This window comes from Cnephaeus nilssonii (assembly GCF_951640355.1).
Source record: "Cnephaeus nilssonii genome assembly, chromosome: 4".
Lineage (NCBI taxonomy): Eukaryota > Metazoa > Chordata > Mammalia > Chiroptera > Vespertilionidae > Cnephaeus > Cnephaeus nilssonii.
The window spans coordinates 72,496,165-72,508,920 of NC_137075.1; the positions used below are offsets into that span (position 1 = coordinate 72,496,165).

The 12,756-nt window shown below is 45.0% G+C and overlaps 1 protein-coding gene and 1 pseudogene across 2 annotated transcripts in view; one reads left to right on the forward strand and one right to left on the reverse strand.

The window, feature by feature from the left end:
* Window positions 1-3,070, reverse strand: part of GCH1 (GTP cyclohydrolase 1) — a 34,321-nt gene extending 31,251 nt beyond the window's left edge. Inside the window, exon 1 of the mRNA XM_079768704.1 lies at window positions 2,620-3,070. Coding sequence (XP_079624830.1) covers window positions 2,620-2,959 — 340 coding nt within the window. The 5' untranslated portion in view covers window positions 2,960-3,070. The remainder of the gene's footprint in view (window positions 1-2,619) is intronic.
* Window positions 3,071-10,207: 7,137 nt separating this feature from the next.
* Window positions 10,208-12,235, forward strand: LOC307098290 (large ribosomal subunit protein bL19m-like; annotated as a pseudogene). Its single transcript has 2 exons — window positions 10,208-10,216; window positions 11,495-12,235. The product of its transcript is annotated as a large ribosomal subunit protein bL19m-like (transcript).
* The last annotated feature ends 521 nt before the right edge of the window (window positions 12,236-12,756 follow it).

The following is a 12,756-nucleotide window of genomic DNA, read 5'->3' on the forward strand; positions in this document are numbered from 1 at the left end:
GTACACACCAGAAAAAGTCAGACCTATAAAATCTACACAAAAGTTCCTCCAAACATCTACCCCTACTACGTGTGATAGACTGATCTTCTCCATTCTAATCCACCTTTTTTTTTTTTTTAATGCTGGTGACAACTATTAGGTCAAAACTCACAGTTTGAAATACTTAGTAGATAAGACACACTGATACATCTCTCTAAGTGGCAACATGAGAAAGTGGCTACGATTTCTGCCTTTAGGCTGCCTGGATTCAATCACCAGCTCTACATGAAGCTGTCAACTTCTCTGTCTCAGTTTCCCTGGCATGGGTGTAAAAGAACAGTGCTTCCTCAAACTGAGCATCTACCAAGACTATCAACATAAAGCACTTAGAGCATAAAAAGTATTCAGTTAATGGCTATTGGTAATTCTTAACCTTTTGCACTCAGATGTCGAGTGTGACTCGACACGGTTAGCATCGGTAGCAGCTCGTATGTCAAATTGTATTGAATGTATCAATAATTTGAAATATAAAAAAATCCAAATAAATAAGTTTGTATGAAAAGAAACTCCAGTTTTTTATTCTACTGCCGCGCTTTGTAAAACCTGGGGTATTTAAAACATTAAATCCCAAGTAGAATAAAGGAATCGAGAAAAAAGCAAGCGAGTGCAAAGGGTTAAATAGTCTGTGGACTTTTCATTGTGGTAGAATGTAGATACAATCCATCATTTTAACCATTTAAAGTGTACAATTCAAAAAAATAAATAAATAAAGTGTACAATTCAGTGGTGTTGCATCCATCACCACTTTTACATGTTGTGCAACCATCACCACTCTCTAGTCCCAGAACATTTAACACCCCAAAAGAAAACGCATACCCCTTCCACCCTCCTCCCCAGGCTCTGGCAACCCCTAATCTGCTTTCTGCTCTAGGTCCACAGACTTTTTAAATAATAAAGTAACACTTGATAGTCCTATGACTCCAAATTTCTGCTAACCATTTCTTAGGAAAACCTTGTGAGCCACGTTAGGTAAATTCTGGGACCCGTTTTGGGGTCAGAAATCCCTCTCTCCTGTGAATCCTTAGGGCAAGATTCCCAAAGCCTGGCCAGTGCAGTGAGGAGAGGGCTTTCAGTGCCCGCAGGAGGCAGAACGAGCAGTGGAGCATATTCATCAGATAAGGAATGGTTATTCTCCAGTCTTTGCATTCTGAAGTTCTGCTTTTGAAGCTCTAAACTTTTACCGTGAAGGGGTAAAAATGTGAACTTGGACACATTTCTTGGCTTTAGGATATAATATCATTTCCTTTTGGGGCCCCACCCCGCTCTCACTCTGATTTGCCACCCTTCCTTTGGGGTGTGGAACACTGGACAAAAATAACTTGCTTCTTCCCAGGACCTATTCAGGCAGCTGCCAGATAGATACTCCATCAGGGAAACAGCAGTGGCAGGCAGGCCGCCCTGCCAAGCAGCACTGTCACTCTGGGAAGCTGTTAAGGCAGAAGGCTTCTTAGGCCAGCGAAATAAGTGTCACCATGAGGCACCAAGATGTGAACTACAGAATACCCTTTAGTCCCAGGTGTATGTCAGAAGCTCGCGGTCTCTCTCTCTCTCTCTCTCTCTCTCTCTCTCTCTCTCTCTCTCTCTCTCTCTCAATTGAAGACCAACACCACTTACCCAGCAAATAGGCAGCAAAGTCCTCAGTCATTTTCCACTCCCTCTCCACCCCACCCCCACCCCCTGATTTTCCTTCTCCTGGGTGAAAGCCTGACCCTGAGTGATAGCACTGGGCCAAGCTGACTTATTTGGAGAGTGGGGGGGGGGGGGGGGGGGAGGAGGAGGGAGGGGGAGGGAGCCGGGGCGCGGGGGAGCAGTTGACAGAAGGATTCAACTCCGTGTCCCAGAGTTCAGCAAACATCCCTGACTCCCAGGTAGTCACTTTACTGCTTTCCAGGAAAACAGAGGGAGAAGGTTTAAGTAGCAAACAAGCCCCGGAAACCTCACACCTCAAACTCCAGGAAGCCTGTGCCCAGAACTGTAACAAATTCTGGAAGAGTCCTGAGCTAGAGTGAACTTGGTGTGGACCAAAGAGAATTACAACTTTCCAAAGACCCGGTGCCTGGCGAGTCAGTGAAGAGTGCAGGTCCCCGGAGTTTGCGGTGCAGGATCACCGCGAGCACCCCCTGCACACGAAGTCAAGGCTACCCCCGAGACCTGCCAAAAATGAGACCTCCGGAGCGGCGCCGACCTAGGAAGCCCTCACTGCCGCAAGCGCCAGCGGGTCCTGACCGGGTCCAGCACGTGCCTCCAGCATCCCGCCCCGGGCCACTCGGGTCTCGCCAACCTAGGGCTGCGCGGGGGGATCAGGGGGCACCCTCGAGGGCGGCTGCAGCGGTTCCGCAGGTGGTGAGGCCGCTGCCCGCCCCCCCCCCCCCCCCCCCCAGAGCGCCCTGATGCGCCCCACGCAGGGCCCTGGCCTTGGCGGGGAGCCGGGCCAGGGCCGAGGGCGGGGTTCGGACGGTGACAGCACCCGGGCTCCCGCTGCCAAGAGTGAGGCAACCCTAGACTTCCCGGAGCCCGCGCTCTCCCCGCAGCCCCCTCCCCAGCGCCCGGCAGGTCCGAGCAGCCGGCGGGCTCACCGACCTGAGATGGTCTCCTGGTAGCCCTTGGTGAAGAACTGCATGGCCGTGGCCGCCCTCCACGGCGTCTTGAGCAGCCCCTGCCGCTGGGGGTCTTCGCCCAGCGAGCTCAGGATGGACGAGTAGGCGGCGGCCAGGTTGGGGAGGTTCAGCTCGTTATCCTCCACGCTGCGGGGCCGGTCGCCCTTCCAGCCGTCCGTCGGCTGGGCGCTCTTGGTCTCCGGACGCGGCGACTTCTCGCCCGGTCGGCTGGGCGGCCCGCGCCGCGGCTCCCCCTCCAGGCACCCATTGCTGCACCCCGAGTCCCGCGGCTTGGCCGGCGCTCGCACCGGGCCCTTCTCCATGGTCCCGCCGCTGCCGCTCAGGAGGGAGCTCGGGACGTTCAGGAGCTGCGACCAAACTTCGCCGGAGGCCGCGGGCGACGGGCTGCGGCGGGAGGGAGCGGGCGCAGGTGGGGGACCGGCCGGTGGCAATGTGAGCGGAGCAGCCCCGGGCTCCTTTATACGGGCTGGCGCGGCTCGGCCGGCGCCGCGGGGCGTCCTCATTGGTGGGAGCCGCCTCGCGTCACGGCCCTCGCCCCGCCCCCGGGACCCGGCGCCCGGGAGGGGTCAGTGCGGCCCTCGGCCCGCGGAGGGGCTCCGAGGGGCGCGCCTCCGAGCGGCCGCGGGGCTGGGGCGGGGCTGCAAGCCCGCGCGGGAGCTATTCGGTCTGAGAGCCGTGGGTCGGGCTCCCGGAGTCGTTGCCAGACGAACGCAATCTGAAGGAGGCAGGTGTCCGGGGCTGGAACCGGGGCGGGGGCGGGGGCGGAGCAGGCGCGGTCCGGCGGCCCGGTCCGCCCTCTTTTTTTAGGGTAAAGAGGATGCCTCATCAGAAGTGCCCCGGCCCCCTCGCCCTGTGAAAGATGAGCGAACAGGTGGCCTCGTGGGGGGAAGAGACTGGGTTAAACTGTGAGTTAGGAAACCATCGCTTATGCTTTCAAGGCAAGAGACTAGTACGACTTGAAACTCTTGCACGTGGTAGTTGACAGTGTGTGCAGCGCACCCTCTGCTCGGTTTCAGAGCCCCGTTACACCAAGTGATCCTTACGGGAGTCCCTCCAGTGGTCGGCAAACTCATTAGTCAACAGAGCCAAATATCAACAGTACAAGGATTGAAATTTCTTTTGAGAGCCAACTTTTTAAAACTTAAACTTCTTCTAACGCCACTTCTTCAAAATAGACTCGCCCAGGCCGTGGTATTTTGTGGAAGAGCCACACTCAAGGGGCCAAAGAGCCGCATGTGGCTCGCAAGCTGCAGTTTGCTGACCAGTGGTCTAGGCCTATGTATTTGACCCGGGAGAACTTCGACCCTAGAGAAATCGATTTGCAAGCGAAGCGAAGCTCCTTTCCCCTGATGTTGATTCGAATTGTGAAATGTTATTATTAATCACTTGGATTCTTAACCAGTGACATCTATTTTGACTGATTTAAGATTTTTTAAATATTTGTATTGATTTCAGAGAAGAAAAGAGAGGGGGAGAGAGAAAGAAACATCAATAATGAGGGAGAATCGTTGATTGGCTCTCTCCTGCACGTCCTACCCTGGGGATCAAGCCCGCAACACAGGCATCTGCCCCTGACCAGAATCGAATCCCGGACCCTTCGTTCCGCAGGCCGGGCTCTGTCTACTGAGCCAAACCAGCTAGAGCTGTTTTAAGATTTAGAAAGTGACTTTTTCCCTCACTGGGGGGGATTATTTCATAATGCCTAACGTAAGTTTTAGGACATGTACTAAATTTGCTCCAGAGAGTTTCTAATGAGCTGGTTTTCTGACATATAAACAGTATTAAAATATTAAAAGGCTTAGGATCAGACAAACCAGGAGGGAAGCCCCTGGGATTATTCTATACTAATAAAGTAGCTTAGGCATTATAATTAGTACTTATTGAATGTCTGCTCCAAGAATTGCTCTGTTCTAAACATTCAGGAAAGAAATATGGAAATTAACTGGCCTCCTAGGCATCCTTAATCTAAAATAGAAAAAAAAATTCATGTCAGTGGGTTTTTAAAAGATAGTTATTAAATTTCTATATAGATTAAATACCAAATTGTAAAGTTTTTTTCCCCCTTTGGCAAGGTCCTGCAACGTTTTTTTCCCTTTAACTGTACTGCCCACTGTCCTTATATGTAACAAATGAAAACAGATACCAAGTGAGGTACTTAAAAAATTGAGGGGTTTGATGGAGATATTTTCATTAAGGGTGTGTGTGGCAATCTTTTGCCTTCTTTTAAAAACATTTGTAAACATTAATATCATATTTCCCAAAGACTACTTCTAGTGGCATTTTTACCCTAAAAATTAACATTTTCTTATAAATACTGCCACTGAGACATCAGCACATTTGTTGCCAATTATCATTACAAATTCTCTGGATTTGTTATAGAACATATTTACATGTAAAATGGAGGCAATGCCTTCTGGCTAAATGCCCAAAGGTAATATAAGGAAGCTTTAAAATTGCCAACATTAATAAATAGTTTGGCAATGAAATGTAGGTAGTTGGGTGGCTATAAGTAGAAGAGAAAAAGGAGGGATAATGTGGGATCCCCTTTACACGTCCCACGTGGTTCAGGGTTCGAGTTCTGGAGAAGGGCTGCACACAAATGAAAAGAGACTAGAAGAAATTTAATTTGGTGATATGGGGGGCCAGGCAGTAGTCCAACTCTAGTGGGAGAACTACACTCTGCTCTGGCCCTGCTATTCCTTTTATTGAGGCTATGGGGGAAACACCTTAGGCAGGAAATAACAGAAATTTACATAGGACAAACAGAGGTGGAGGCTGCTTCAGCTAACAATGTCTCAACTAAAGGGTGAGTGGTTAGAGCAATTAAGGTTGTTGACCAGCCTTCCCGGCTTCCTGTCCACATCTCTCTATTAGTGAAACAGTGATTGGTTTCCGGCATCTCGCCCGTTTTCTTTCCCTAAAAAATCTTGCATCTGCAGAATAGAAATAAACATATAAGAACAAAAAGTGAGACAAGCATCAATGGCTATGCTGAGAGTCAAACAAATCAGTCTGTAAGTCTTTCTGGGCCAACAGTTTTTGAGTCCCAGATTCAATGTCCAACAGTTTTTTGAGTACATGTCAGCAATGGTATCTGGATGGTGGACAAATGGTGGCAATTCAGGTCCAACCTCTGGTTTGGTCCTGGGCAACCTGCAGCGACACACAGCTGCTGATTGCTAGCATGGCAAGGCGTCGTCAGCATCTTCCATCTCTGGATTGTTTTTCCTCTTCATGGCTGGAGCATTCCTGTCCATTCCTCTCTGTTGCAGGAATCCACATGGTCTTTGAGTTGTTTTCTGAAAATATACAAACATATTTTCGACCAAAAGTTAATAAAGGAATCTTTTCTATAAATTTTACTTGGGATCCTTTTTATTTTTGCCCAAATGATTTTCCTTTGGCTTATTCTGACACCATGTGTGTTTTTTCATAGGTGTCCTGCTCTTAGTATTACAAATGAAAATTAGTTTTCAAAGTAAAAAATTTTTCTGGATATTTTTCCTTACATAATATTTTTCCACTATCCTCCCTCCCCCTTTCTTTGATTTAATTATTAGGAGGCTTTTGGAAAAATTTTATAATGCAGTCTTGATAACTTTACATTTTAATTTTTTGTACAAAAATATGACTGTTTTAGGTTCATTGCATGTTAAGCAATTTTACCATGAAATGAACTACCAAATGAAATTTTAGTTAATACTTTAGAAACAGCTTTTTGTCAGTATAATTAAATTTTCTTGAATATTCACTTATTTCAATTAGCCAATTTAAATTAATCTGAAAACTTGACTACTATTTTACTGTCAAATTTAATACTCTAACAGTATTCTTAGTTTACCCTGTAAATATTAATGCAAATGATTATTTGCATTCTTGAGAAAGCTTTAAGTATTCCTGGTATTAGACTGGATTTAAATATAGGGCTGCTGCTGTCAGCCAAGTCTCTGTTGCCTGGGTCCCGATCTGAGCTGGACAAGTCTCTGTCGGTCACCTGGGTCCCGATCTGAGCTGGGCATGGGAAGTGCAAAGCAGCCATGAGGCAGGAGACCTCCCTCAGAAGGGGCGAAGGTTCAAGCCCCTGCAATGTTGGGGGAGTGAGGATCTGTGCCCCACCTCTGTTGACCCCCAAGTTCTCTCCTGATGGCCCCTCTGCGACTGTGCCTGTCTTAGGTTGTTCCTTCCTTGAGGAATCTTACCTGTCTCTGGCTAACCAGCCATCCTCAGGGGCCAAGCAGGGTGATGTGAGGTTTAGTTCTGTCTCCTTGGTAGCCTATGCCCCCATGGCCTCCATGTCCAGCACCTGCCTTGGGATCCCCTCACCTGCTGGCAGGGCCCCAGCACTGATCACATATCTTGGGGAACCCAGGTTTCTTCTCCAGGGAGGGCCCAGCTCACGCCACTGGGCAAGAGACAGATCCATGGTACCAGCCACCATGAGGCTTCAACCTCAGCATGAACAGAAAGCTCAGGTAATAGCTGTGGGAGGGTCCCTCTTGGCAAAAAGGGCAAGAGAAGCCAATATAGAATGCTCAAGTGCCTTTCCAAGAGGCCTTCCACACAGTGGAAGGGGATTAAATCCTTCCATGTCCTTTTTATATTATTGCCAAACATTCAAAAAATTCGTTTGTAAGTTTGTTTGGGATATGCTGTTGTAAAATATCAAAAATTATAATGACATTGTAGAATAATATCATGTAAGGATATTCTTTGCTCCAAGCCATGGCAATTCAATTTCAAACTGGAAGAAATATTTAGAAATATTTAGTTACTTCGTTTTGCCCTTCTTAGAGGTCAAACCTTCATAACATTTAAAATATATTTATTAATTTTTATTTGATAAGGCTTTCCATGCAATTTCAAGTATATTAGATCTGTTTTAAAAGATTTCCTTTAAGAAGAGAGAATAAATTTCTTGTATTACTCTGGGCCCTTGGAGCTTTCCAAGAATCATCTCTGTTAAGGCCTTGAAATTTTAACATGGGGAAAAAACCATCAAATATACATATATCCATATATGATTTAAAGATTATAATATTTTTTATAATTATCTTAAGATATCAAATTTAAACTTTTAGAGCTGGCCAGTCAAATTTTTAGCATTTTGTCATTTCAAAATATCTAAACCTTTAACTTTATTATTTATATAATTAAGCAAACTTCCAAAAAAAAATCTTTTGCTGCCAAATGAGTTTGGAGGAAGTATGTAGCCATTCAAATGCAAATTACCACATTCCTTAGCATACTGGGAGAGTGGGCTTCCATATTGGATCTCCACGTGTCTCCCTTTCCCCACATCCTGCTTGCTTTGGGAGAAGCCTCAGCAACAGATCTGGCCGAATTTCTTTTCATGCTTAAAAGATAGACAGATCTCAAATTTTTTCTTTCTTTTTCGCTTTCCTAAGTAATAACTAACACCCAATTTGGCCAAGATTTGCATATCCCTGCGAGTTCTATTATAATTTTTAAATGAAACCTTAAGTAATCTCATTGCAGGAGAGCAGATAGCCTTGCACTCTCCTACCACCTTTGAATTTCTCCACACCAGAGACGGTTTCAGCAGTGGAGTTTCATTTCTTATTACAGATTTTAAATTCCAAATACAAACTAAGATTTTAATTTGAACAAGAAACCACATTCTTTAAGCATGCAAACCAAAAGTCTATAATAAAGTTTACTTTATATTTATAACCTAATTCTTCCCCATTAGCCTGGCTGAAAAAGACATTCCCGCCCTATTTACAGATTGCGACTCTGCAGCTGGCCGTGGGCTTCTGCGTGCAGTGAACTTGCCTCACCTTTTTTCAGTGAATTTTCCACACCTTTTCTCGGTGTAATTTTTTTCCTTCCTTCACTCTTAGGCGAAAAATATCTTCTCCTCCAGAAGTCCCTCGGTAGGCGCCAGATGTGGGGTCCCCTTTCCACGTCCCGCGTGGTTCAGGGTTCCAGTTCAGAGTTCGAGTTCTGGAGAAGGGCCGCACACAAATGAAAAGAGACTTGAAGAAATTCAATTTGGCGATATGGGGGGCCAGGCAGTAGTCCAACTCTAGTGGGAGAACTACTACTCTGCTCTGGCCCTGCCATCCTTTTTTATTGAGGCTACTAGAGGCCCGGTGCATGAAATTCGTGCACAGGGCGGGAGGGTGTCCCTCAGCCCAGCCTATACCCTCTCCAATCTGGGACCCCTTGAGGGATGTCCGACTGCCCTCTCACAATCCAGGACTGCTGGCTCCCAACTGCTCACCTGCCTGCCTTCCTGATTGCCCCTAACCACTTCTGCCTGCCAGCCTGATCACCCCCTAACCACTCCACTGCCAGCCTGATTGATGCCTAACTGCTCCCCTGCCAGCCTGTTTGCCCCCAACTTCCCTCCTCTGCCAGCCTGGTCACCCCTAACTGCCCTCCCCTGCAGGGTTGATTGCCTCCAACTGTCCTCCCTTGCAGGCCTGGTGCCTCCCAACTGCCCTCCCCTGCTGGCCATCTTGTGGTGGCCATCTTGTGTCCACATGGGGGCAGGATCTTTGACCACATGGGGGCAGCCATATTGTGTGTTGGAGTGATGGTCAATCTGCATATTACTCTTTTATTAGATAGAATGGGGAAAACACCTTAGGCAGGAAATAACAGAAATTTACACATAGCCCTTAGGAAATAACAGAAATTTACATAGGACAAACAGAGGTGGAGGCTGCTTCAGCTAACAATGTCTCAACTAAAGGGTGAGTGGTTAGAGCAATTAAGGTTGTTGACCAACCTTCCCGGCTTCCTGTCCACATCTCTCTATTAGTGAAACAGTGATTGGTTTCTGGCAGGATAAACTAAAAGATGAAGGGTATGTTCCACAGAATCTATTAGCATAAAATGTTCAACAGTAAAGCTGTAAGCATCTGCAGCCAGGAATTGTGACAGCATCTGTTTCTAAACTAGTACCATGACCCGTTTTCACCTTTGACCCAACCTGGGAGTTGTTTTCTACCAAAAAGCCAAGGATTTTTTTTTTAATTCTTCCATTTCTATGGTAGTAACAGAACAGAAAGATAGGTGAGTGAGGTACACAGCATCAAAGATTGAACACGGCAGAGCTGCAGAGATATAGAGTCACTTGTCAAGGATAACAGGTAAACTAACATTAGGCACTGGGCAGTGGTAATTGGGGGGGGGGGGGGAAAGCAAATTTCTTTCAGTGCACTTGATGGAGGTTGTATATTTGAAATTCAAACTTAGGAAGAGATTCTGGCTCAAGGTGGAAATATACACAATAAAAGTATCCTTATCCCACTCCTAACTTCCAGAAACAGGACTGTGGAGTCAATGGAATCCTTAGATGCCTCACTAAATCCCCCAAAGGTAGCAAACCGAATGGAGGCCCTTACCTTTCTTCTCTTCTGACTGAGGAGGAAAGGAAGAACTTTTAGAGAGAAAATGAAGGAATGTGAACACTGAGCTTACTCTCTGAGATGGAAGGGAAGACTCAAGGGCTTCACACTGAGTTGAGGAAACTCTCCAAAGACACCTCGCAAGGGAAGAATAGATGTGTCCCAAATAGTCGCATGTCACTGGTAAAGGATGCTTAATACCATCTCAGAGGAAGGAGAGGATGCTAATAAGACAGGTGCTGATGGAGAACACACTCTTCCACAGCTGAACGCTGTCCCAACCTTCTCAGTTCCTCACAGAAGAAGAGATATAAACTCCTCAAGCCACAAGCGTAGCAGAGTCAGAAAAACAAATGGACGTCCACTATAATGGAAAACACAGAGAAGTGACCCTCAAGAATATTAGGCATGGACAGAAGGCAGAGAAACAACAGCCTGGCAACTGTGCAAACATACAACAGCCAAAAAAAAAAAAAAAAAACTAAACCAAACAAGGTGGGAAGAATAATACAGCATGTAGAAGATGTAAAGAAAAAGAATGCAACTGAGAAGAAACTAAAGCTCATGGAACTGAGGAAAATTCCTCACAAATGCTTTCTGCTACAGAACAACTTAATAAAAACATGAATTCAATATGAAAAAAAAGATAAAAAATAATAGAATTTCAAAAGGAGTTAGAGATCTAAGGAAATAAATTGAGGATCCTTATTATTATGTAATCAATTAGAGCCATGTACAAAATAGGTACTGTTGAAAATTCAATTACCGTTATACAATAAGACACAAGAATGAATGTTCAATAAAAGGAAGATGAAAGCTATTAGAGAAGACAAAGATGACCTAGCCTTAAAATAATTAGGGTTCCTGAGGTAGAGAACTCAATAAATGAGAAGATATAGTCAAGATATAATATTAGCATATTTCTCTACCAGAAATAAGCCTTTATATTTACATTCAATTGATTTACAACAAGGGTGCCAAGACAATTCAATGAGATAAAGAAAACTCTTTTCAATAAATGGGACAAGGACAATTGGATACCTACATGGACAAGAAAGAAGTTGGATCTCTATCTCACACCACATACAAAAATTAAACAGATCAAAGACCTAAATGTAAGAGCAAAAATTATAAACTTCGGAAGAAAACATAGGCATAAATCTTCATGACCTTGGATTAGGCAATTGGATTTCTTAGAATAAAACCAAAAATGGAAGCAACAAAAGAAAAAAAATAGATAAATTAGACTTCACCAAAATTAAAAATGTTTGTGCTTCAAAGGATACTATCACAAAAGGGATAAGGTAGGCCACACAATGGGAGGAAATATTTGCAACTCATATACCTGATACGGATTAGGATCTAGAATAAATAAAGAACGCTCACAACTAAATAATAAATACACTGACAGTAAGTGGAGTGAGGCTTGGTAGCAGGAGCACCCAAGGGACTCAGAACTAGGTTGCCCCCACTACCCGCGGGCCAGGCCGGCAGCAGAGCACTGGACCGCCCCAGCCTGGCGTGTTCCAGCTGCCTCCCAAACCAGTCATCGTGGGCAAGTGCCACCTCCCGCACCGGGAAACCGGGTTCTTGAGGAAGAACAAATCCTCTGAAATTTCCAACAGAAAGAAATGTTAAGGAATGAGAAAAGTACTCCACATTCCAGAGTTCTATGTTGGAAGCATTCCTTGTGTTACTACAACCCATATGCCAATGGAAAAACCAGTCAGTTCCTGGGGATTAGCATCCAGAGATCAGGAAAAGCACTTGGCGCTGCTTTCATCCTGAGGAATACTATTGGAGGACAAAGGGTCGAGGTTGGCTTTGAATTTTAGAATCCCAGAACCCAGGAGATCCAAGCAGTCAAATTAGAAAACTGACTGGGTGGCAGCTTGCTATGCTTACGAAATGCCCTTCCTGGACACAGCACTTTTGATATTAATATGAAACCAATAGTACAAGAATGGAGCCAATAAGTTCCTGTTAATCAGTTGGAAGTAAAAATGAAGTCTAAGCCCTGGTCCAAACGCAGGAAGTACCCAAAGTCCAATATTAAAGGAATCAGATTTGATCTTTATTTAACTGAAGAAAGTGCAAATGAAAGAAGCTCAGAAGTGGAGTCAGCCATGGCTTGAGTTTGATATGATGAGGGAATATGATACTGCAATATGGGATGAAACTGAAGCATCGAAAACGTCCTGATCTGAAAATGAATTTAGCTACTTGCAGAGGATATACTGACTCTCAGAGGGATTTTTTAGAGACCAATTTAATTTCCTGTTTAAGGACATAGCCATTAAATCGACTAAGCATTCCTTATTTTATGAGTATTGTTTTTAAAAATAGCACATAAGTTTATTACTTTAAAAAGAGAAATATGTAAAAATAAATAACAAATATACTGACAACCTAATTTAAAAATGGGCAACAGATTTGAATAGACATTTCTCCAAAGAAATAGACACATGGCCAATAAGCATATGAAAAGATGCTCAACATCATTAGCCACCAGGAAAATTAAATCAGGGGGTGGGTGAATACTACCTCATATCCACTAGGATAGCTATATTAAAAACGGTAGATAATGTTTCTGAAAATGTGAAAAAATCAGAATACTTACACACTGGTAGGAGTATAAAATAGTGCAGCTGCTTTAAAAAAACAGTCTGGCCCAGCTGGCGTGGTTCAGTGGTTGGACATCGACCTACGAACCAGAAGGTCAT